General features: G+C 46.9%; 1 protein-coding gene across 5 annotated transcripts in view; it reads right to left on the reverse strand.

Moving 5' to 3' along the window:
- Nucleotides 1–414: 414 nt before the first annotated feature.
- NET1 (neuroepithelial cell transforming 1) overlaps nt 415–22,025 on the reverse strand; it is a 103,883-nt gene continuing 82,272 nt past the window's right edge. For all 5 annotated transcript variants that reach the window (XM_058191840.1, XM_058191842.1, XM_058191841.1 and 2 more), the window contains 9 exons: nt 19,628–19,735; nt 17,744–17,914; nt 15,225–15,287; nt 12,623–12,719; nt 10,667–10,743; nt 8,379–8,636; nt 7,233–7,403; nt 4,096–4,282; nt 415–2,695 (listed from right to left, as the gene is read on the reverse strand). In XM_058191840.1, coding sequence (XP_058047823.1) covers nt 2,301–2,695; nt 4,096–4,282; nt 7,233–7,403; nt 8,379–8,636; nt 10,667–10,743; nt 12,623–12,719; nt 15,225–15,287; nt 17,744–17,914; nt 19,628–19,735 — 1,527 coding nt within the window. In that variant the 3' untranslated portion in view covers nt 415–2,300. The remainder of the gene's footprint in view (nt 2,696–4,095; nt 4,283–7,232; nt 7,404–8,378; nt 8,637–10,666; nt 10,744–12,622; nt 12,720–15,224; nt 15,288–17,743; nt 17,915–19,627; nt 19,736–22,025) is intronic.

Here is a 22,025-nt window from a genome sequence, read left to right on the forward strand (position 1 = left end):
CCCAATAAAACCTGAATAGAAGTGAGGGATCCACTTGGCTGCCTTTCCCACATTTATCTAGGAGGCTAAAAGCCACTTGAGCTTGTCGGTCAGAAAGGTCGGCAGTTCGAATCCCTAGTACAGGTCTCCGCGTGAGAAGGGGGTTGGGCTAGATGGCCTCCAAGGTCCCTTCCAACTCTTGGTACTGTTACTTAGCTGTGTTTTTGCTCCTCGAACCAAACGAATCCCCCCCCCGCCCCCAAAGGCTGGGCGCCAGGTGTGGACTCAGTGACCCTAAAAATTAAAACATGCGTCTCAGTGACCCAAAAAATTAAAACATGCGTCACTTTGAAGAGCTTTGGACCATCTCAGCCACAAAACAACAGCCCCTTCCTCCCACTCATTCCTCCGAATCAAGAGAGGCCCACGCGAGGATGGATGCAATATGAGCTTTTAATCGTTATTTTCCATTTCATGTTACTGTACAAGGAGACATTTACAGACCTTTGGTAATTCTATTTACATTTGCTCGCAGGGGCTTCACCCCCTTACCCTCAATGCTGGCCCAGAATTATTATATAAAAAGGAAAAAAAATAAAAAGCAGAAAACCCCACACTGTTGTTGAGTTTTTTTTTAAATTTCTTACTGGGCCAATTTTGGGGAGGTCGTTTTTTCCCCAAGTGGGCTGGTTTGAATAACTTGTGGTGGCTTTTTTATTTATTTTATTCATTCATTCTTTGGGCAGCTCTTATGTTTTTTTCCCCACCTGGAGGATCAATCCTCGGAGAGAGCTGCCGGTAAACCAACATCCGTATTTAGCCTTCCCCGTTCCCAACGCAGTAACAAACCCCTCGCTAACCCTCTTTGAACCGACTTACGACGCGCCTTTTTCTCTGCTTCCCGCAACCGCTGCAACTTTTGATGCCTTTCAAAAAGACCTTGTCCCCTGATCCCCATCTTCGGTAACCCCTTCTTTTCCTTCACTTTCTTCCAGCAGTTCCAATTGCTGGGGTCCACCTTCCCCCACTGCTACATTCCTAACCAATTTCACTCTCCTTCCTTTATTTAAGATAGCCAATTCCTGACCACCGGAGCTCCACTTTGGACACGGAAATTTTCTCTCCTCTGACCTGATTGGAAAAATGGGAACTGTTCCGCCCCCCCCATTCCCCGCCACTCCAATGTCTCAAGTTATCTATGGCTTGGTTTCAACCGATCTGAATTGGCTTTTCGGTTTGAATCACAAATAGTATATTTATACATATATATATATATATTTTCCAGCACTCATGCATCAAGAAATGGGGAGGAGGGGGGTGAAGAAAAGGGTCAGTTTTGAGAAAGAAACGACAAAGGAATCAAAGTACAAAAAAGGAAAGGGTCTACAAAAGTATTCAAATAGTATTTTAAAAAAAAACACAACAAAGATTAAATATGGGGCGTAGCAGTTCCCAGGAAGGAAAGCACACCACCAAGTGTAGAATTCCAGTCATTCAAATGGAAACGTGTTGAACCTGGGGGTCTTTTTGTGAGGAAGGGTCGAGCACCTTAGACCGTGTCAATCTAGAGCAGTGTTTCTCAACCGTGGTGACTTTAAGACGGGTGGACTTCAAGTCCCAGAATTCCCCAGCCAGGCTGGCTGGGGAATTGTGGGATTTGAAGTCCACCCGTCTTAAAAGTCACCACGGTTGAGAAACACTGTCCTAGAAGAGAAGTTGATAATCAGAGAATCAAAATCATTGAGAGCCACAAAACCTCTCCAAAATTCCAATGTTTTTTTCCCTCCAATGAATCGTTTTTCTTTTTTCTTTTTTTTTAGATGAGCCGATTTGTATTCGGAAGGCAATTTTAACACCTTTACGGTTCCTTAGGAGAGCGCTTTTCCTTCCCGATATTACAGTATTTACAGAAGGGATTGTGACCGCTGGAGTCTGCTGTTGCAATCCAGAAATCCGAGCTCTTCATTTCGACCCACCCATCCTTCCCCCCCTCCCCCTCCAAGGGATTAGACACCGGTTCAACAACGTTTGCGGGGGGGGGGGGGGGAACCAGTAGCTGCCTTTAAAAAAAAAAAGAAAGACAAAGAATGAAAGGAAGGGAAGGGAAGGAAAATAAAGGAGAACAAGGAAAGGAGAAGAGAGGGGAGAAAGGAAAAAAGGAAGGGAAGGGAAGGAAAGGAAAAGAAACCAAGACTCACAAGTAACACAAAAAGACCAACAAAGAGAGAAGGAGAGTCCCTTCACCATTCTCACATTACAGGAAAGAAAATGTACACTTTATTTATAAATTAAAGAGCGAGGAAGCCACTCGCTCCCGCTATTTAAACCAGAGTCTCTTTCCGTTTGATGCTGCTCTGACTTTTGTCCCTACTTCTCCTGAGCGCCGAATGCATCCGGTAGGTTTTGACGTTCTTCATCTCTCCCGCCACGTCGGCTTCGGAGCCGTTCTCGCCCAGCTCCATGCGGAAACTGCCCGAGGCGGAAGGCTGCCTCCTTTGGATCTTGGCGTTGGAGCCGAAGGGCTGGTTCTCTTCGCCTTCCTCGCTCAGCTCGGGCAGGTCCTTCGTCTCGAAGGGCAGAGGGCTCGGCTGGAAGGGCGCGATGGCCGCCTGGATGCAGTTGAACCACTGTTGCTTGTGGAAGATGTCGTTGGCCTGCAGCGTGTGAGACTGGCCCGAGGAGGAGTCCCGGAAACGGACGCGGAAAATGTTCTTGGCTGGAAAAGGAGGCAAGGAGAAGTCAAGGTTATGGAGATGCTCCATCATCCAGGTCAGGGGTGTCCCAGGGGGGGTTTCTCCCCACCCCCACCCACCCCCAGGCCCCAAAAGGCAACTGGGCTTTCTTGGGATGTTCTTGGAAAAGGTTTTGCTTCTCGTCCAAGGAGCTTCTTCCGTTCTGACCGAAGAAATTCTAGAATGGATGCTAGTTCCGGAAATGATTTCTAGAACCAAAGAAGCTTCTTGGGGGAGAAGCGGAACGTTCTGAAAGAAAAGCCGCCGCCACCCACCAAGAAATCCCAGTTTCAAAATGTTTCACTTCTCATCCAAGAAGTTTCTTCAGTTCTACCTGATGTTAGAGCAGGAGACCTTCTAGAACGGAGGTTAGAAGGGAAGCGGCTCTAGAACTGAAGAAACCCTAGAACTTAGAACTGAAGGGGCTCTAGAAATGAAGACATTCTAGAACTGATGTTAGAACTGAGGCCGCTCTAGAATGGAAGACATTCCAGAACTGACGTTAGAACTGACAGAGCTCTAGAACGGAAGAAACTCCAAAACTGATGTTAGAACTGATGGCGCTCTAGAACGGAAGACATTCTAAAACCGACGTTAGAACTGAAAAACCTTCTGGGATGTGAAACCAAGAGAACAAACACCAAGATGGTCCAGTTGGAAACTTTCAAGACAAGGTGAGAAGGATGTTCTGGTCAACTCTTGAAGGCTCCTAGTTGGGAATCTATGAGGGAGATGGGCTTTCAGGCATAGGAATCTAGATCAGGGGTCTCCAACCTTGGCAACTTTAAGCCTGGCGGACTTCAACTCCCAGAATGCTGGGAGTTGAAGTCCTCCAGGCTTAAAGTTGTCAAGGTTGGAGACCCCTGATCTAGAGGGTGGTTGGTCGGTCTGTCTGCTGCTTTCAGGGACCCAGGAAAGAATAATGTGCCAAGTAGAGGAAAAAGTGGGATCGGGATATCTGGGGAAACTCGGAGAGGGCCCAACTTCGTAAAGAACATTGCACGATTCAGAAGCTTCCTTCTTCAAAACAACCTCTTGATTAACGGCAGGCTAAAGAGGAAGGGGGTTGTTTTTCTTAGAATCACAGAGCTGGAAGGGACCTTGGAGATCATCTAGTCCAACCCCCTGCTCAAAAACAGTAGATCCTATTCCATTTCAGACAAATGGCTCTCCAATCTCTTTTTGAAAACCTCCAGCGATGGAGCATCCACAACTTCTGGAGGCCAGGAGTTCCAGTGGTTAATTGTTCGTACTTTTCTCCTTTAATTCTAGGTTGCTTCTCTCTCTGACAAGCTTCCATCCCGTCCTGCCCTCAGGTTGACCCCCCTCTTCTCTGGCCTAGCCCCTCCCCCATTTCCCCAAATACTAGAACCTTCCTACCAACCTTTATCCGAATTGCCGAATGCACCTCGGAACGACCCGCCCATTTTAACGTCTCCATCCTGCAAGTCTTCCAGCACCAGGTCTTGTACGGGGATCGGCTGCCGATACACTTGGTAAGAATGGCGCTCATTCCGCGTCACGGGCCGGCTGAGGACCAAGATTTCTTGGAAAAGGAAGATGTAAAGTTTCTGGAAAGAGGAAGGAGGAGGAGAGAGGAAGTTTTAAGCGAAATCCAGCCACCACGTATATTTCTATATCAACGGAAAGGTTTTGGAACAGTCTGCTGTCAGCCCTTTAAACAACAAACAAACAAACAAACAAACCATCTTTTAACCACATTAGGGCTGTCCAACCTTGGCAGCTGGTGGACTTCCAATTCCCAGAATTCTGCAGCCAGCATGCACACAGCCACGCTGCCAAAGGCAACGTATGGATTGGGAATTCTGGGAGTTGAAATCCAAAGCATGCTGGCTGGGGAATTCTGGGAGTTGAAGTCCACCCATCTTAAAAGCATTGCTGGCTGAGGGATTCTGGGAGTTGAAGTCCACCCATCTTAAAAGCATTGCTGGCTGAGGGATTCTGGGAGTTGAAGTCTACCCATCTTAAAAGCATTGCTGGCTGAGGGATTCTGGGAGTTGAAGTCCACCCATCTTAAAAGCATTGCTGGCTGGGGAATTCTGGGAGTTGAAATCCAAAGCATGCTGGCTGGGGAATTCTGGGAGTTGAAGTCCACCCATCTTAAAAGCATGCCAAGCTGAGGAATTCTGGATGTTAGACGTTATAATCCTGGATGTTCGAATTCTGGAGTTCAGAAGACATCTTAAAAATATTTGAGAAACATCGCTCTAGCTGGCCCGCAAAGCTAGATGTAGATGTAGATGTAGATTTTGTGCATAAGAGCACAAAAGTGCCTACCGTTCCTGTCCTATTGTTCCCTTCATTATATCAAATTGATATAGCTGGTGCATATTTTTTTACATATATATATATATATTTTCTTCAAGATATGTTGTTTTATCTATGACAATTGTTTGTGTATACTGTTGTGACAAAAAGAAATTAAAAAAATAAAAAATAAAATGTGACCCATGCGTTCTCCTACTAGCCTTCAGTTGCCAGTTCTTGCTAAACAATTTGTCTAAATAATTTTGTTATGATAAAGACCTAACGGAAAGATTAAAAAAAAAATCTATAATGGAAGAGATGAAAGTGACCGACGAGAACATGTAACCGTTTATAGCCGAGACAAAATATTTTTTAAAAATGACCCTCTGAACTTCATCTTCTATTTCTGCAAAGCAACCCTAAGTAAATATTGATGGAACAGTCCTTAATTTTCCTCCCACCTGACGCAGCAGGCCGGGAAGGTCACTTAATAAAATGTATTATGCCCCCCTCCCCAGGAATGTATCTCCTCCCCACCACTCTGCAAAATCCAAATGGTGAATTACATCTCAGCCATCTGGAAACTGGAGAGCTACCAGCTCTGCTCTCTGTCTCCCAGTGCAGGCTGGTGCCTTTAAATGGACTTCTTAAGATCCAACCTCAATTCCGACTCAAGTGGCGCCAACGCTGACACGGGGAGATAAGTGTTTTCTTGAGCTGTTATATAAGAGAAGAAATAAAAGGGCACCAGGCAGGAGGCACGGAATCCTTACTTTTGTTGGATTACAGATCATTGACAAGAAATTGAGGAAGAGAGACTAGCCCAGGGGTCTGCAAACTTGGCTCTTTTAAGACTAGTGGACTTCAACTCCCAGAATCCCTCAGCCAGCAAAGCTGGCTGAGGAACTCTGGGAGTTGAAGTCCACTAGTCTTAAAAGAACAAAGCTGGCTGAGGAATTCTGGGATTGAAGTCCACTAGTCTTAAAAGAACAAAGCTGGCTTAGGAATTCTGGGATTGAAGTCCACTAGTCTTCAAAGAGCAAAGCTGGCTGAGGAACTCTGGGATTGAAGTCCACAAGTCTTAAAAGAACAAAGCTGGCTGAGGAACTCTGGGAGTTGAAGTCCACTAGTCTTAAAAGAACAAAGCTGGCTGAGGAACTCTGGGATTGAAGTCCACAAGTCTTAAAAGAACAAAGCTGGCTGAGGAACTCTGGGAGTTGAAGTCCACAAGTCTTAAAAGAACAAAGCTGGCTGAGGAACTCTGGGAGTTGAAGTCCACTAGTCTTAAAAGAACAAAGCTGGCTGAGGAACTCTGGGAGTTGAAGTCCACAAGTCTTAAAAGAACAAAGCTGGCTGAGGAACTCTGGGAGTTGAAGTCCACTAGTCTTAAAAGAACAAAGCTGGCTGAGGAACTCTGGGAGTTGAAGTCCACTAGTCTTAAAAGAACAAAGCTGGCTGAGGAACTCTGGGAGTTGAAGTCCACAAGTCTTAAAAGAACAAAGCTGGCTGAGGAACTCTGGGAGTTGAAGTCCACAAGTCTTAAAAGAACAAAGCTGGCTGAGGAACTCTGGGAGTTGAAGTCCACTAGTCTTAAAAGAACAAAGCTGGCTGAGGAATTCTGGGATTGAAGTCCACCAGTCTTAAAAGAACAAAGCTGGCTGAGGAATTCTGGGATTGAAGTCCACAAGTCTTAAAAGAACAAAGCTGGCTGAGGAATTCTGGGATTGAAGTCCACAAGTCTTAAAAGAGAAAAGCTGGCTGAGGAACCCTGGGAGTTGAAGTCCACAAGTCTTAAAAGAGCCAAGTTTGCAGATCCCTGGACTGGCTGGCCTTGTTTTCCGGGCCCTTCCTCAAGAATTTATTCTGGGGTTTTTTAATCCCATCTTTATTACTAATATGTAATTCAGGGTAGTTATTGCTGATTGATCCAAGGTCGCCCAGCCAGCTTTCATACCTAAGGTTAGAACTAGAACTCAGCATCTCCTGGCGATTAGCTCAAAGGCACCCAGCTGGCTTTCATGCCTAAAATGGGACTAGAACTCACCATCACCTGGTGATTGGCCCAAAGTCACCCAGCTTCTTTCATGCCTAAGGGAGAACTAGAACTCACCATCACCTGGTGATTGGCCCAAAGTCATCCTGCTGGTTTTTATGCCTGAAGTGGGACTAGAACTCACTGTCTCCTAGTTTCTAGGCCACCCTCTTAGGCACTCTTAGCTCCCAGGAGTCTGCAGTTCCCCCATTTCGACTTACATGCCCGTTTTTGTTCTTCAGCTCCCCGTGGCAAAGCAAAACTTTGCTGGCTTCAATCCTCGGATCCCGCTGCTTCTCATCCAGGTATTCCAGCTTATCGATGTAGTATTGGCATTCCGACTCTCCTTTCTTCAGGTTGATGTCCGAGAGGACCCCTTGGATGAGGCCGATCTAGGAGGAAAGCATCCGTCGATAAGGATGGGGGAGATGCAGGAAAGGAAGCGCTGCCGGACTAAACACTGAACGCTAGCACTGATGACGTTACCTAGTTTGGTAGTGAAATGTCTACAAGAGAATAACCAAGCGCAAGGGGCAAATCAAGGACCCCCCAGTCCTCTTCCTCCTCTCCTTCCTTCTTCCTCCTTTTCTTCCTCTTTCTCCACTCCACAAACCCCCCTCCCTTCTAGCACTGATGATGTTCCCTAGTTGGGTCATGAAACGTCTGCAAGAAGACAACCAAGCTCAGAAGAGCATCGTAGACCCCACAGTTCTCCACCTCCTCTCTTTCAAACCCCACTCCCTACTACTGGTGGCACTGATGATGTTCCCTAGTTGGGTCATGAAATGTCTGCAAGAAAACCACCAAGCTGTGAAGAGCACCAAGGAGTCCAGAATCCCCTCTCCTCCTCTCCTTCCTTCTTCCTCCCCTTCATTCCTTTCTCCTTTTCTTCCTCCTCCTCTCCACAAACCCCAATCCCTTCTAGCACTGAGGGTGTTCCCTAGTGGGGTCATGAAACGCCTGCAAGAAAACCACCAAGCTGTAAAGAGCACCAAGGAGCCCACAGTCCCCCACTCCTCCTCTCCCTTCCTTCTTAAACATAACATCAGAGTTGGAAGGGACCTTGGAGGCCTTCTAGTCCAACCCCCTGCCCAGGCAGGAAACCCTACACCATCTCAGTCAGATGGTTATCCAACATTTTCTTAAAAATTTCCAGTGTTGGAGCATTCACAACTTCTTCCTCCCCTTCATTCCTTCTCCTTTTCTTCCTCCTCCTCTCCACAAACCCCACCCCCTTCCAGCACTGAGGGTGTTCCCTAGTGGGGTCATGAAACGCCTGCAAGAAAACCCCCAAGCTCAGAGAGCACCCAGGACCCCACTTTCCCCCTGTATCTGAAACCCAGAGGGAGCAAAACGTAGCCCCTTACTGCTTCTTCCAGACTCTGGACATCGGGGTGATCGTTGGGCGTGTGCCGGAGGATCTCCTTCAAAAGGAGCGGGTACTTGACCAGGCGACTGCGAGGAATATCCAGGAAGCTCCAGAGGTCCAGCTTGCGGCTGAAAGGGGACTCCAGGCACCGCTGCAGGAAGTCCTGGACTCGCGCGTCCTGCTTCTTCTGGTCCAGGAGGGCTTTGGCCGCCAGCTGGTTGCTGCAGTAGGCCTTGTAGGCATTAAGCCCGGGCAGCTGGGGAGGAAGAGAAGGCCACGCTTGTCAGCAGGGCAGGCTTGGCTGCAGAGGTGGGGACGCTGGCTCTTTCCGTCACTGGGCGCCTTGCAGATGGAAACTGAGCGGCTGCCCAAATTTAGACGGGAGAGGAGGGGAAGAGGAAGGAGGAAAAGGGGGAAGGAGGAGGAGAAAAAGAGGAAGAGAAAAAGTGGAAGAGGGAGGAGGAGGAGGAAGAATACAATAGAATAGAATAGAATAGAATAGAATAGAATAGAATAGAATAGAATGAGTGGAGTGGAGTGGAGTGGAGTAGAATAGAATATATGGAATGGAGTGGAGTGGAGTGGAGTGGAGTGGAGTAGAGTAGAGTAGAGTAGAATAGAATAGAATAGAATAGAATAGAATAGAATAGAATAGAATAGAATAGAATAGAATGGGTGGGTGGGTGGAGTGGGTGGGTGGAGTGGGTGGAGTGGAGTGGAGTAGAGAGTAGAATAGAATAGGTGGAATGAAGATAGAATAGAATAGAATAGAATAGAATAGAATAGAATAGAATGGGTGGGTGGAGTGGAGTGGAGTGGAGTGGGTGGAGTGGAGTGGAGTGGAGAGGAGTGGAGTAGGGTAGGGTAGGGTAGGGTAGAGTAGAGTAGAGTAGAGTAGAGTAGAGTAGGGTAGAGTAGGGTAGAGTAGAGTAGAGTAGAGTAGAATAGCAGAGTTGGAAGGGACCTTGAAGGTCTTCTAATCCAACCGCCTGCTTAGGCAGGAAACCCTACACCACTTCAGACAAAGGGTTATCCAACATCATCTTAAAAATTTCCAGGAAGTAGAAGCAGAAAGAAGAAGAAGAAAAGGAGGAGGAGGGGGAGGAGGAGGAACAGGGAGGGGGAGGGGGAGCTACTTAATGAACAGGGTGAGGTCAGGGATTTAACTATTCTGCATTTATTTATTTTTTACCAACAGGAATAGGGCCGGGAAAGGGAGACCCAGCTGGAAGACACATTCTGTGGTGTGGACTGCAGTCTGGATTCCCAGGAGGGAGGGGCCGCATTCCAGAGGACCGAGAGATGGCAAAAGTTATTTTATACGCGGCCCGGGACAGTTCCTCTTCACTCAGTGTCGTCCAGGCGAGCCGAAAGGGTTCGACACGCCTGGTTCAGATAGCTTGGCTGGGAGGAAGAGAGTTCCTTCCTAGTTCTCAAGAGTATTATGCTTAATGATGCAAGTACTTTGCCTTAGTTTGGCAAGATTCTGTCTATCGGCGAGAAACAAATAAAGGAAGCTGCCCAGAAGTGATTTAGGGCAGGGGTCTCCAACCTCTGGGAGTTGAAGTCCACAAGTCTTAAAGTTGCCAAGGTTGGAGACCCCTGATTTAGGGTGTCTTTCTCGGTTCTGGGACCCTAAAAGATCAGCAGCCATCAAGAGGAAAATCTGCAAGGGTTGGAGAGTGGGTGGGTTACTGTTTTTTATTCCTTTATATTATACAGGTAGTCCTCGACTTACAACTTTTCGTTTAGGGACCGTTCAGAGTTACAACGGCACTGAAAAAAAGTGGCTTAGGACCGTTTTTCACACTTATGATCCTCGTAGCATTCCCCACAGACACTTGAGAAATGACTCACAATTATGACGGTTGCAGTGTCCCGGGGTCAGGCGATCCCCTTTTGTGACCGTCTGACAAGCAAAGTCAATGGGATTCACTTGACAACCAGGTTACTCGTTTAAGAACCCGCAGTGATTCACTTAACAAATGTGAGAAAAGTTGAAAAACAGGGCGAAAGTCACTCAACGCATGTCTCGCTCAGCAACATAAATTGGGGGCTCAATTGCGGTCGTTAAGTCGAAGAATACCTGTATATATTTTTTTTAGCTGTAAGCCGCCCAGAGTCAACGAGGGTGAGCAGGCAGATAGGTCAAACTTCTTAATAAATGAATAACTAAACCGAGCGGAAAGCTCAGCGAGATCCGGAAAACGAATAAAGCTGCGAATAAAATAAGGACTGGCAGGCGATAAGCGGAGGGGAGGGGAGAGGTTGGGAGGATTCACTCACCCATTCTACAAGAATGGGTCCGATCTGCTCCACCGTCCCATCCGGCCGGGTCACCTGCCCGAGTTTTTCCAGGAAGTCTGTAAGGGAAAAGGAGAATTGGGAAAAAGACAAACACACAGGAAGAGATCCATCAAGCCCCCTCAGGAGGAATGGAACTTGTAAAATTTGAATGCAAGTATTAAGGACCCTCAAAACGACGCTATAGAGCCCTGCACACCAGAACAACTAGACACAAGAACAGTTTTTTCCCGAAGGCCATCACTCTGCTAAACAAATAATTCCCTCAACACTGTCAGACTATTTACTGAATCTGCACTACTATTAATCGTTTCATAGTTCCCATCACCCATCTCTTTCCACTTATGACTGTATGACTATAACTTGTTGCTGGCAATCCTTATGATTTATATTGATATATTGATCATCAATTGTGTTGTAAATGTTGTACCTTGATGAACGTATCTTTTCTTTTATGTACATTGAGAGCATATGCACCAAGACAAATTCCTTGTGTGTCCAATCACACTTGGCCAATAAAAAATTCTATTCTATTCTATTCTATTCTATTCTATTCTATTCTATTCTATTCTATATTCTATATATATGATTGCTTATTTGTGTCAAGGTTCCAGAAATACCTCTTCTGCGTAAAAGAGACTCAGAGGCATTTTTCCTTTTTCTCAGAGTCCTTTACTAGCATGAGGAGACTGGCACACGATGAGTGCAATTCCCAAAACTGAAGTTCCGGATTCGTTTCCCCAGTTATACAAACCCCAATAGTCCCACCCCCCTGACCCCTCTGACGATCACACGGTCCCACGTTCTTCCAGTTCATTCGAGTAACTTCTTGCCACTCTTCCTGCAGACGTGAACGCCATCCGACCTTGACCGCTCGAAGAATGTTACCATACCCCTCAACCCCCCCTCCTCCCCTCAAGATAAAAATGTGGCAGCGTCTGGAAACCTAAAGTTTAATATGGTTTCCAGGCCTGACAATTTGTACCCTATGACTATCATTAAGTGTTGTACCTTAGAATTCTTGATGAAGGTATCTTTTCTTTTATGTACACTGAGAGCAGATGCACCAAGACAAATTCCTTGTGTGTCCAATCACACTTGGCCAATAAAAAATTCTATTCTATTCTATTCTAAATACAGGCAAGTCCTTCGGGTATAACCGTCACAGAGCCTGCCCATTGCGGTCATTCAGTCATCACAACCGTAAAACGAGTCGAGCGTGTGGCCGACCCGATGTTATGTTTCTTGCAGTGCTCTTTTAAGAAAACGTGACGGCTGTTAAATGCAAACGCAACGGACGCGTGAATCCACTGTTCGCTGTGGGAGCGGTTTGGTCACAAACCGGAAGCACAGGCGTCGTAAAATGCAATGACAGGTTAGCACCTCAACTTAACAACTGTTTATTGAACGGCCATTCGAAGTTACGGCTCTGAAAAAAAAGGCGAAGTGCCCCTTTTTCACACTTACGACCACTGCAGCAGTCCCGTGATTTACATTCGGATGTTAGACAACTTGGCTTGTATTTAGTGTTTTGGGATCACGGAATCCCCTTTTGTGACCTTCCGACTGGCAAAGTCAATGGGAAGCCAGATTCACTTAACAACCGCGTGGCTCACTTAATAACGGCACTGATTCAGTTAACAGATGTGCCGAGAAAAATTGATGGTTGGTTGCCAGGTTCAAAACCCCTCCCCACTCCTCCCGAGCTCTTGTAGGTAGCTTTTCCTTACAGGTATAGCTTTATCTATAAATATTCTGAGGTGTTTTTTTTTTGGTTTTTGTTTTATAAGAACATTTCAATGGAGCGTGAAACTATTTGTACAGGGATACATGTTCCTGGGTCCATTTTTTCTTTCTGAGTCACACCCTGGGTGGGTCTGGCCTCCAGCCATTTGGGAGGTTGAAGAAATCCTGACTCTGCTAGGAAGGCGTTTTTACCTTCGTGCAAGGGGATGTAGGAATCCAGGTCTCCAAAGATGTGGCTCAGTTCCTCTTCGGACATGATGGACAGCTTCAACATGGGGTCGTGGTAAGCCTGGAGATAAGAGAAGGAGAGACTTAGCCAACAAGTTGGATCTCCAGCCGGGAGAATTCTGATAAAAATGGTAGAGCCGTGCCAGCTTCAAGATCGGTGGACTTCAATTCCAAAAATTCCCCAGCCAGCATCGCATGTGTTTCACTTAGCAACAGAAATTTGGACTCAATAAATCGAGGATTCTCCGTATGACTTAATCCTCTGAATTCCTTCACAGCCACATCTGCTTTGGGGATAGAAGTATTCCCCACCAGTTTAGATCAAGGGTACCCAATCTTGGTAACTTTTAAGACTTGTGGATTTCAACCCCAAGAATTCCCCAGCCAGCTTTGGCTGGCTGGGGAATTCTGGGAGTTGAAGTCCACTCATCTTGAAGCTGCCGAAGTTGAGAAACACGGCTTTTGAAGAATCGCCCATCTTCAATAAGCTGAATCAAATCAAGTTTATTACAGTCAAAGGCCCAGAACAAAATTAAAACAATGAATACCCAGTTAAATATTCGAGAATAAAATAATACACAACAGATAAAACGGGTATTCAAATCACAATTTGGCATCCAGTCTGTCAGCTACGCATGGCCTAACTATACTTAATATAATTATCAATCCATAAAAGTTGAGGCCCGTAGTCATTAAATACTAACATGCAGAAACAATAATCATAATATTGTCAAAGGGTTCGCTATGTTAGTTGTGTGAAATAGCCTTGATGGATGAATTATATGTTTCCGACGAATCTGCGCCGCAACGCTGAATCGAAAGAAGGACCAAGTCATTACTATTATGCTGATTTCTGGAGAAACTTTTACGCGCAACAGGCGCTACAAAAGGAACACTAAAGTATTAAAGTGAAGCATTTGTGCCGCTTACAAAACCCTAGTAAGGCCACATCCGGAATACTGCAACCGATTTTGGTCACTGTAAACACTATAAAAAAGATGTGGAGACTTTGAAACAAGTACAGAGAAGAGCAACTAAGAAGATCAAAGGCTTGGAGACCAAAACATAGGAAGAACGGTTGCAGGATTTGGGTTTGGTCAGTCTAGAGAAAAGGACTAAGGGGGAGTCTTCCAGTGTTTGAGGGGCTGCCCCAAAGAAGAGGGGGTCAAGTTATTTTCCAAAGCCCCAGAAGGCAGGATAAAAAGCAGCGGATGGAAACTCATCAAGGACAGAAGCAACCTGGAATTAAGGAGGAACTCCCTGACAGTGAGGACAACTAACCAGGGGAACAGCTTGCCACTAGATGTTACGGTTGCTCCATCCTGGAGGTTTTTAAGAAGAGACTGGACAGTCCCTTGTCTGAGATGGTATAGGTTCTCCTGCTTGAGCAGGGGGTTGGACTAGAAGACCTCCAAGGTCCCTTCCAGCTCTATTCCTGTTCCATTCCATTCATAATCCTATTCTATTCAGAATCCTATCCTATCATATATTCCCTTCTCTTCTATATTGTTTTACTCTGTCTTCTCTTTCTTATTCTTATTCTATTCCAATTCCATTCTATTCTAAAAGAGGGGGTGGGGGGAAGACCCCCAAGGTTGACTCAGCCTTCCATCCTTTATAAGGTAGGTAAAATGAGGATCCAGATTGTTGGGGGCAATAAAAGTTGACTTTGTATATAATATACAAATGGATGAAGACTATTGCTTGACACAGTGTAAAGCCGCCCTGAGTCTTCGGAGAAGGGCGGGTTATAAATTCAAATTTTTAAAAAACCTCTTATCAGACTCCTATTGCTTGCTTTTTCCTGCTCCAATCCTGTTCTGAATTCTGCCAGGTGGAGGGTGTAAGGCTGGACTTTCCTTCAGCCCCCTGGACCCCGAAACAGAGACCCTGAGGGTCTCATCTGAATCTGCCAAGCCAACAGGGGCAAAACATTTTCCCTTGTGTCGTTCAGCCAGATTTCTTTTTAAGACCGTACAGATAGTCCGCGAGTTACAACTGTTCGGTTAGCAAGAGTTTTGAGGTTACAACCGCCCGGGGTAAAAAAAAACGCGACTTATGACTGGTTCTCACACTTACGGCTGTTAAGAATTCCCACGTGATCAAAAAAATCCAGGTGCTTGGCAACCGATGGTTGCCGCAACCCATACGGGACTTCTGACAAGGGGGGGGGGGAGCCGGATTCACTTAATGACCGTGTGATTTACTTAACAAATGCCGGGATTGGCTTTGCAATTAAAAAAAAAAAGCAGCAAAAATGAAATCGGATTTGCTTTAACAACTGCAGCAGGGAAAAAAAAAACGTAATAAAATCAGCTGTGAATCATTTCATCGCTCTGTTTAGCAGCAGAATTTCTGGTCTCCGTTGTGGTCGTAAGTCAAGGACTGCCTGTATACTCAACAGACTCTTCTTGTCCTGCTATTTGGAAGAGGAGGAGGAGGAGGAGGAAGGCCGGCCCGTAGGAAAAAAACACACCATTTTAATCGGAGGCTTGGGATCTCTTTGAAGAAACTGAGTCACCTGCAGGGCTATCAATCAAAGTCAACAGAGCAGGGAGAAGCCTACCTTTCTGGCGAGCTTCAAGTCTTCGATCAAATCCTGCTCGCCCCGAGAAAGCTCGTAGATCGCCTGCAAGCACAAGACAAAATGGAAAGGCCAGATTATAACAAGCGCCTTCGCCTCTGGAAGACTGAACCATCGGCGCGATTTGTTTACTTTGTGATTTGTCAGATTGCTAAACTGCTTTCTGACGAGGAACAAGAACCACAAATGGGGTTAAGAAACAGAATCACAAGAGCTGGAAGGGACCTTGGAGGTCTTCTAGTCCAGCCCCCTGCTCAGGCAGGAGACCCTATACCAGGGGTGTCCAAACTACGGCCCGCGGGCCAACTGCGGCCCGCGGGTCAGTTTTTATTGGCCCTCAGCAAATTCTAAAAGTATAATGAATATGGCCCTTTTGGGCCACCTCCCGGTGCTTGCCCAGTGGTTCGCTGCGAGGCTCGCGGCTCCTCCCCATGGGCGGGGAATAATGAAGGGAGGGGGCGGAGGAGGCGGCGAGCGGGAAAGAGGCTGCTGGCCGTTCCCGACCCCAGGAGTTGTACTCTCGCCTTCCCCGGGCCGCCTGGTGAGCTCCTCGTGCCTCCACCCCTTGGGCAGGGAATAACGAAGGGAGGGGGCGGAGGAGGCGGCGAGCGGGAAAGAGGCTGCTGGCCGTGCCCGACCCCAGGAGTTGTACTCTCGCCTTCCTCGGGCAGGGAATAACGAAGGGAGGGGGCGGAGGAGGCGGCGGCAAGCGCGAAAGAGGCTGCTGGCCGTGCCCGACCCCAGGAGTTGTACTCTCGCCTTCCTCGGGCAGGGAATAACGAAGGGAGGGGGCGGAGGAGGCGGCGGCAAGCGCGAAAGAGGCTGCTGGCCGTGCCCAGCCCAGCAGTTCTACCCTCGCCTTCCTCGGGCCGCCTGGTGAGGCTCCTCGCGCCTCCACCCCTTGGGCAGGGAATAACGAAGGGAGTTTCAAGTTCATACCAAATACAAAACAAAAGCCAAGATCAGGGGTGTCCAAACTTGGTCTCTTTAAGACTTATGGACTTCAGTTCCCAGAGTTCCTCAGCCAGCTTTGCTGGCTGAGGGACTCTGGGAGTTGAAGTCCACAAGTCTTAAGGGACCAAGTTTGACACCCCTGGCCAAGATGAATGAATATGAAACATTTTCCCCCCTTAAATGAAGATGATATCCACATATTGTTGCTTTTTAGTAGACTGACTGTATCCATCTGTATTGTAATGTCCCAGGTTTTCAGGCCGCATGCCTTTCTGAATAATTATATTTAAAAATATTACATTAAAATCAACATAACACAAACACACACGTACACAAACATAGAGATACACATGCACATATATATAACTCACACACATATAGTATACTTAAGCCTAAACTGTGCATAGGGACTACCCAGACGGCTGAAAAAAGTGATTTCTGACAGGTTCTCACACTTTTGACTGGTCCTCACACCTACAACTATCTTTACATTTTGCACCCTATCTTGTAACCGTGGTGAAGAGAAGCAGTTGTGAAATGAGTGATATGGTTGTTAAAAATGCTGCAATGGGCATAAATGTGAGGATGGTCATAAGTGTGAGGACTGGTCAAAAATTACTTTTTTTAGCCCTCTGAGTAGTTTCTATGCCCATAGCCACATCCACTCAGTCACATGAGCAGTTAGCCACGCCCACCAGTCACATGACCACCAAGCCACACCCCAAAATAAGCCACGCCCATTCCCCGGTGGCCCGGGCCTTTGCTTATTTTTCTGTATTTGGCCCTCACTCAAAAAAGTTTGGACACCCCTGCCCTATACCATTTCGGACAAACGGCTGTCCAATCTCTTCTTGAAAATCTCCGCTGACAACTTCTGGAGGCAGGCAGTGCCGGTGGTTAATTGTTCTGTCAAGAAATTTCTTCTTATTTCTTTCATATTTCTCTCCTTGGTTCCATGCACTGACTCTTATTCTGCCTTTGGGTGCTTTGGAGAATAGGTTGACCCTTTCTTCTTTGTGGCAGCCCCTCAAATATTACTTTTATGCCTAAGGCAGGACTAGAACTCACCATCTCCTGGGGATTGGCTCAAAGTCACCCAGCTGGCTTTCATGCCTAAGGCAGAAGTAGAACTCACCATCTCCTGGTGATTGGCTCAAAGTCACCCAGCTGGCTTTCGTATCTAATGTGGGACTAGAACTCACAACTCCTGGTTTCTAACCTGATTCCTTCACACTAGAGCAAACTGGCTCTCCGAATTACTTAGCAGCACAAAATTACTATCCTCTGCAGATGAGGACACGCTCATCAAGGCAGAGGATATGATGTCGTGCCTTGGGGGCGGGTGTGTGTGTGTGGGGGGAAAGAGGTGGAAGGATATGCAGAAATACCACCGCTTACTCACTGGAGCCTCCTTCTTAAGCCACCTTCTCATCCTCCAATAAAAATGGAGAAACTTCACTTTTTTCCCCCTTCATTTTCAGGATTTCATCTTCCTCAAAGTGTCGTCCGTGAACCAGAGGTCCCTGCTGCTCAGAGCCCAGCCTTACCTCTTGGCGTTTGATTTCCTTGGTGCTCAACGTCTCCTTCATCGTGATATCCAATGTCTCGGACCAGAGGACGCTGTTCCTTCTTTTCGGAGGGGTGGGGGCCGTTAGCCGGCTCCACGGCTTCTGACCACTCGCTGGGGATTTGTCGCCGCCACCGCGAAGGGAGAACGACTGGAGGGAACAAATGGGGAGGGAAGGGACAAAAAACGGTCCGTCAGCAGGGATGGGCCTTGAGAAATTGCGTTTGTTCTCAAGCTTTTGCGTTCTGGGCCACCCACAGAGGCGGTTCGGTTCCTGTCCAAATGGTCCCCGCCTGAGCAGGTTAAGGACAGACGGTATAGGACAGGTGGAAACATCAGCCATGTCCGATTCTCAGATGCCTTTGAAAAGACTGGCAGAGTTTTTCGAACCAAACATAATCCATCCAGGTGTACTGAATTGGATCCTGGTTCAAGAAACTGTGCAAGTAGTTCTCAACGTAGAACTGGACACTTTAGAGCAGGGATCTCCAACCTTGGTCCTTTTAAGACTTGTGGACTTCAACTCCCAGAGTTCCTCAGCCAGCAGCCCCTCCCTCCTGGGAGTCTAGAACAGGGGTCTCCAACCTTGGTCCCTTTAAGACTTGTGGACTTCAACTCCCAGAGTTCCTCAGCCAGCAGCCCCTCCCTCCTGGGAGTCTAGAACAGGGGTCTCCAACCTTGGTCCCTTTAAGACTTGTGGACTTCAACTCCCAGAGTTCCTCAGCCAGCTTTCCACAAGTCTTAAAAGAGCCAAGTTTGCAGACCCCTGCCCTAGAGAAAGCAGGCGGAACATTTTACACAAAAGGTTCCGCTGAGGACACATCCCCATGGTGGACAACCAAGTTTCAACCCCTGCTACAATATGTCCCAGGTGGCTTTCCAGTCTCCACGCCGGTGGCAACCAAATGCCCCACTTTCTCACTCTGGGCCTGGCCGAACGTGAAGTTGGCCTGGGCTTTTGATGCGTTGAGGCCTACAAAACGACGCAGCTGAAGGGGAAATGTCATTCTTCAACTCCCATCTAAGGTAAAGGTAAAGGTTCCCCTCGCACATACGTGCTAGTCGTTCCCGACTCTGGGGGGCGGTGCTCATCTCCGTCTCAAAGCCAAAGAGCCAGCACTGTCCGAAGACGTCTCCGTGGTCATGTGGTCGGCATGACTCAACGCCAAAGGTGCACGGAACACTGTTGCCTTCCCACCAAAGGTGGTCCCTATTTTTTCTACTTGCATTTTTTACCTGCTTTCGAAACTGCTAGGTTGACAGAAGCTGGGACAAGGAACAGGAGCTCACCCTGTTAGGCAGCCCTAGGGATTCGAACCGCTGAACTGCCGACCTTTCGATCGATTTTTACAGGAAGGTGGAAATTCCCGTTTGCTTCTCTGAAGCCCCCAACCCTATTCTTCTAAAACAGAAGCAAAAGCTTAAAAGGATGTCTTCCAAAGAGACTTGACGATATTCCGGAAATCTTTCCCAAAAATCTGGCCGTTCTCCCAGGTTTCGGAGCACAGGGCAGCCCGTGATGCTACAAAGCAGTTGTTTGTGGTGCACTTTGTTCCAACACATTGGGTGGTTGGGAGTTTTTTTTTGCATTGTTCTTCTATTTTAAGTGCAAGCCAGTAGAGTCGGACAGGCGGCTTCGAAGCCAATAAACAAACTCACATCCTCAACTTGGCTTCGTTCCTCCTCGCCTCTTAAAAAGATTCGCCAGGATTAGGAAGTATCCTGGCACGTTTGTCTCTGTGTGTGTGTGTCTGTGTGTCTGTGTGAGAGATTGGCAGCCAAGTCCTGCCTGGATCAGAAGATCCTTGAACACACACATACACACCATCCCTGTCTCAGGCCCATCCCCCGCCCATACACCTACCTGTATGGTCTGTCCGAAGCGACGCACTGCACCATTTCGTACAGGCGAAATCAGGTTTGCCAAGGAGGTGACCCGGGCCAGAGATCGGACACGTTTATTGCTAGGCTCCTGCAAAGAGATAAAAGGAGAGAACAAGTTGTACAACTGCTTTACTCAGGACTTAAAGAGCACTGGACGGACAGAGTCTTGCGGTGGGGTTGTGTGTGTACAACATCAAACATCATTGGTCATTATTTCAAGTCACCCTGCTCCAAAGCACAGGGGCCCCTTTGAAAGAAATTATATTATCCTTTCCTTTCCTCCCCTTTCCCTCCTTCCTATATATACACATATATACATACACACACAATTTAACTTGCCTCTCTTAGTTATGGGTGATTCATCACTGGAGGTTTTTAAGAAAAGACAGGACAGCCATCTTGGTAAAGTTATCTCCTGATTGAGCAAGGGGTTGGACTAGAACAGGGGTCTCCAACCTTGGCAACTTGAAGCCTGGCGGACTTCAACTTTGCTGGCTGGGAAATTCTGGGAGTTGAAGTCCGCCAGGCTTCAAGTTGCCAAGGTTGGAGACCCCTGGACTAGAAGACCTCCAAGGTCCCTTCCAAAACTCTGTTATTCTGTTATACACACAGCTACCATTCATGGCTCTATCTCTATCTGTCCACATCTCTCTCTCTCTCCCCCTCCCTCCTCTATACACCCACACAAGCACCCACACCCCATCCATCCATGTTTCTCTCTCTCTCTATCCACCTCTCTCTCTTTCTCGTCCATCTCTCTCTCTCTCTGCCTATGTTTAAGCAATGACCTTAGAAGCAAGCAACAAGCAAGGTTTCTCGCTCTGTTAGCCAGAATAACCACCTCCATAGGAGTCAGGAAGAACCAGGAGGATTTTAGCCTGCAGGTTTCCAACTGCTTTGTGACCCATGTTAAGTTTTCAAACTACCCTGCCCTTTAGGTAAATATTAGAAGCGTTGATAAAAATCCATCATCTGCGATATACTTTTAGGTACGCGGCAAATGGCTAAAACAAAACAGGTTGCAGGAAATAATTGAAAGTAAAGTCCATTAACTTGATGGAGATGGGAGAAACAGCAGAAAATATCTTTTTTCTCTCTTGGGAAAAAAACGCTCTGCGTAAAAAACTGAAAGAATACAGGCAATCCTTGACTTCGTTCGTTTAGCGACCATTCGAAGTTACAATGGCACTATAAAAAAGTGACTTATGACCTCTTTTCTGCGGTCACATGCTCAAACTTCAGATGTTTTAGCAACTGGCATGTACTTATGATGGTTGCCGTGTCTCCGGGTTCACACATGATCTCCTTTTGCGACCTGCCGACGAGCAACATCAAATGGGGAAGCTGGATTCACTTAAAAACCAGGTGACTAACTTAACAATGCAGCGATTCACTTAGCAACCATGGTGAGGAGAGTGAGAAAAAACAAACCCCTCACTGTCTTCGCTTAGCAACAGATATTTAGTGCCCGTAAGTCGAGGACTACTCGTAACGTGTCGGTCTCCCTTCGGTTTCCTATGCCAAACGCAGGTAAGAGATGGAAAGATAGGAAGCGGGTAAACCAAGTGGCACAACCAAAACTTAAAACGCACAAGAATTTAATAATCGGATTCCAAGCAAAGAAATGAACTTAAACGACCAATTATGTATTTGGAGGGAGAAGTTTTTTTTTTTTTCAAAAGGGAAAATAAGAGATAAGAGGCACCAAATAATACCTTAGCTCTGGATGAGTGGAAAACATGGTCAGGCTAGAACCAGGGTAAGCCACATCTCAACACCAGCTTTCTCCAACCGGTTGAAGAAGTCTGGAGAATGGCAGCCCAGAAAGTATCAGATCTCAGGGTAAGTGTTTTCTTTCTCCGTGCCCTTGAGAATAATCTGTTTTTTTCCTCCCTCCTTTTGATCTGGTTTTCCTTTTGATTAGATTTCCTGGTCCAGCTCCAAAACTGCCTTCTTCCCCATTTCGATTACAAAACCTTGCTAATCGACGGGTAACATTTGAGTTTCTGCTTGCACAGATGTGGAAAGGGAATAAGAGGCAGCCGGTCCCTGCCACCGAGTTCGCTTCGAGAACAACAGCCCCGAGAGGTAGGCCGGGGCTAAACGCACGCGTCTGGGCCAAGGTTAGCACGCGAACCTGGTTGGGAATAGACCCCGTCCTTGGTTCTCCTTCTTCTTGCTCTGTACAGGTAGTCCTCAACATACGACCATAATTAAGCCCGATATTTATGTTGCTTTGAATAGAATAGAATAGAATAGAATAGAATTTTTATTGGCCAAGTGTGATTGGACACACAAGGAATTTGTCTTGGTGCAGATGCTCTCAGTGTACATAAAAGAAAAGATACCTTCATCAAGGTACAACATTTACAACACAA

The sequence above is a fragment of the Ahaetulla prasina genome, chromosome 7 (genome assembly GCF_028640845.1).
Source record: "Ahaetulla prasina isolate Xishuangbanna chromosome 7, ASM2864084v1, whole genome shotgun sequence".
In the NCBI taxonomy this organism is placed as follows: domain Eukaryota; kingdom Metazoa; phylum Chordata; class Lepidosauria; order Squamata; family Colubridae; genus Ahaetulla; species Ahaetulla prasina.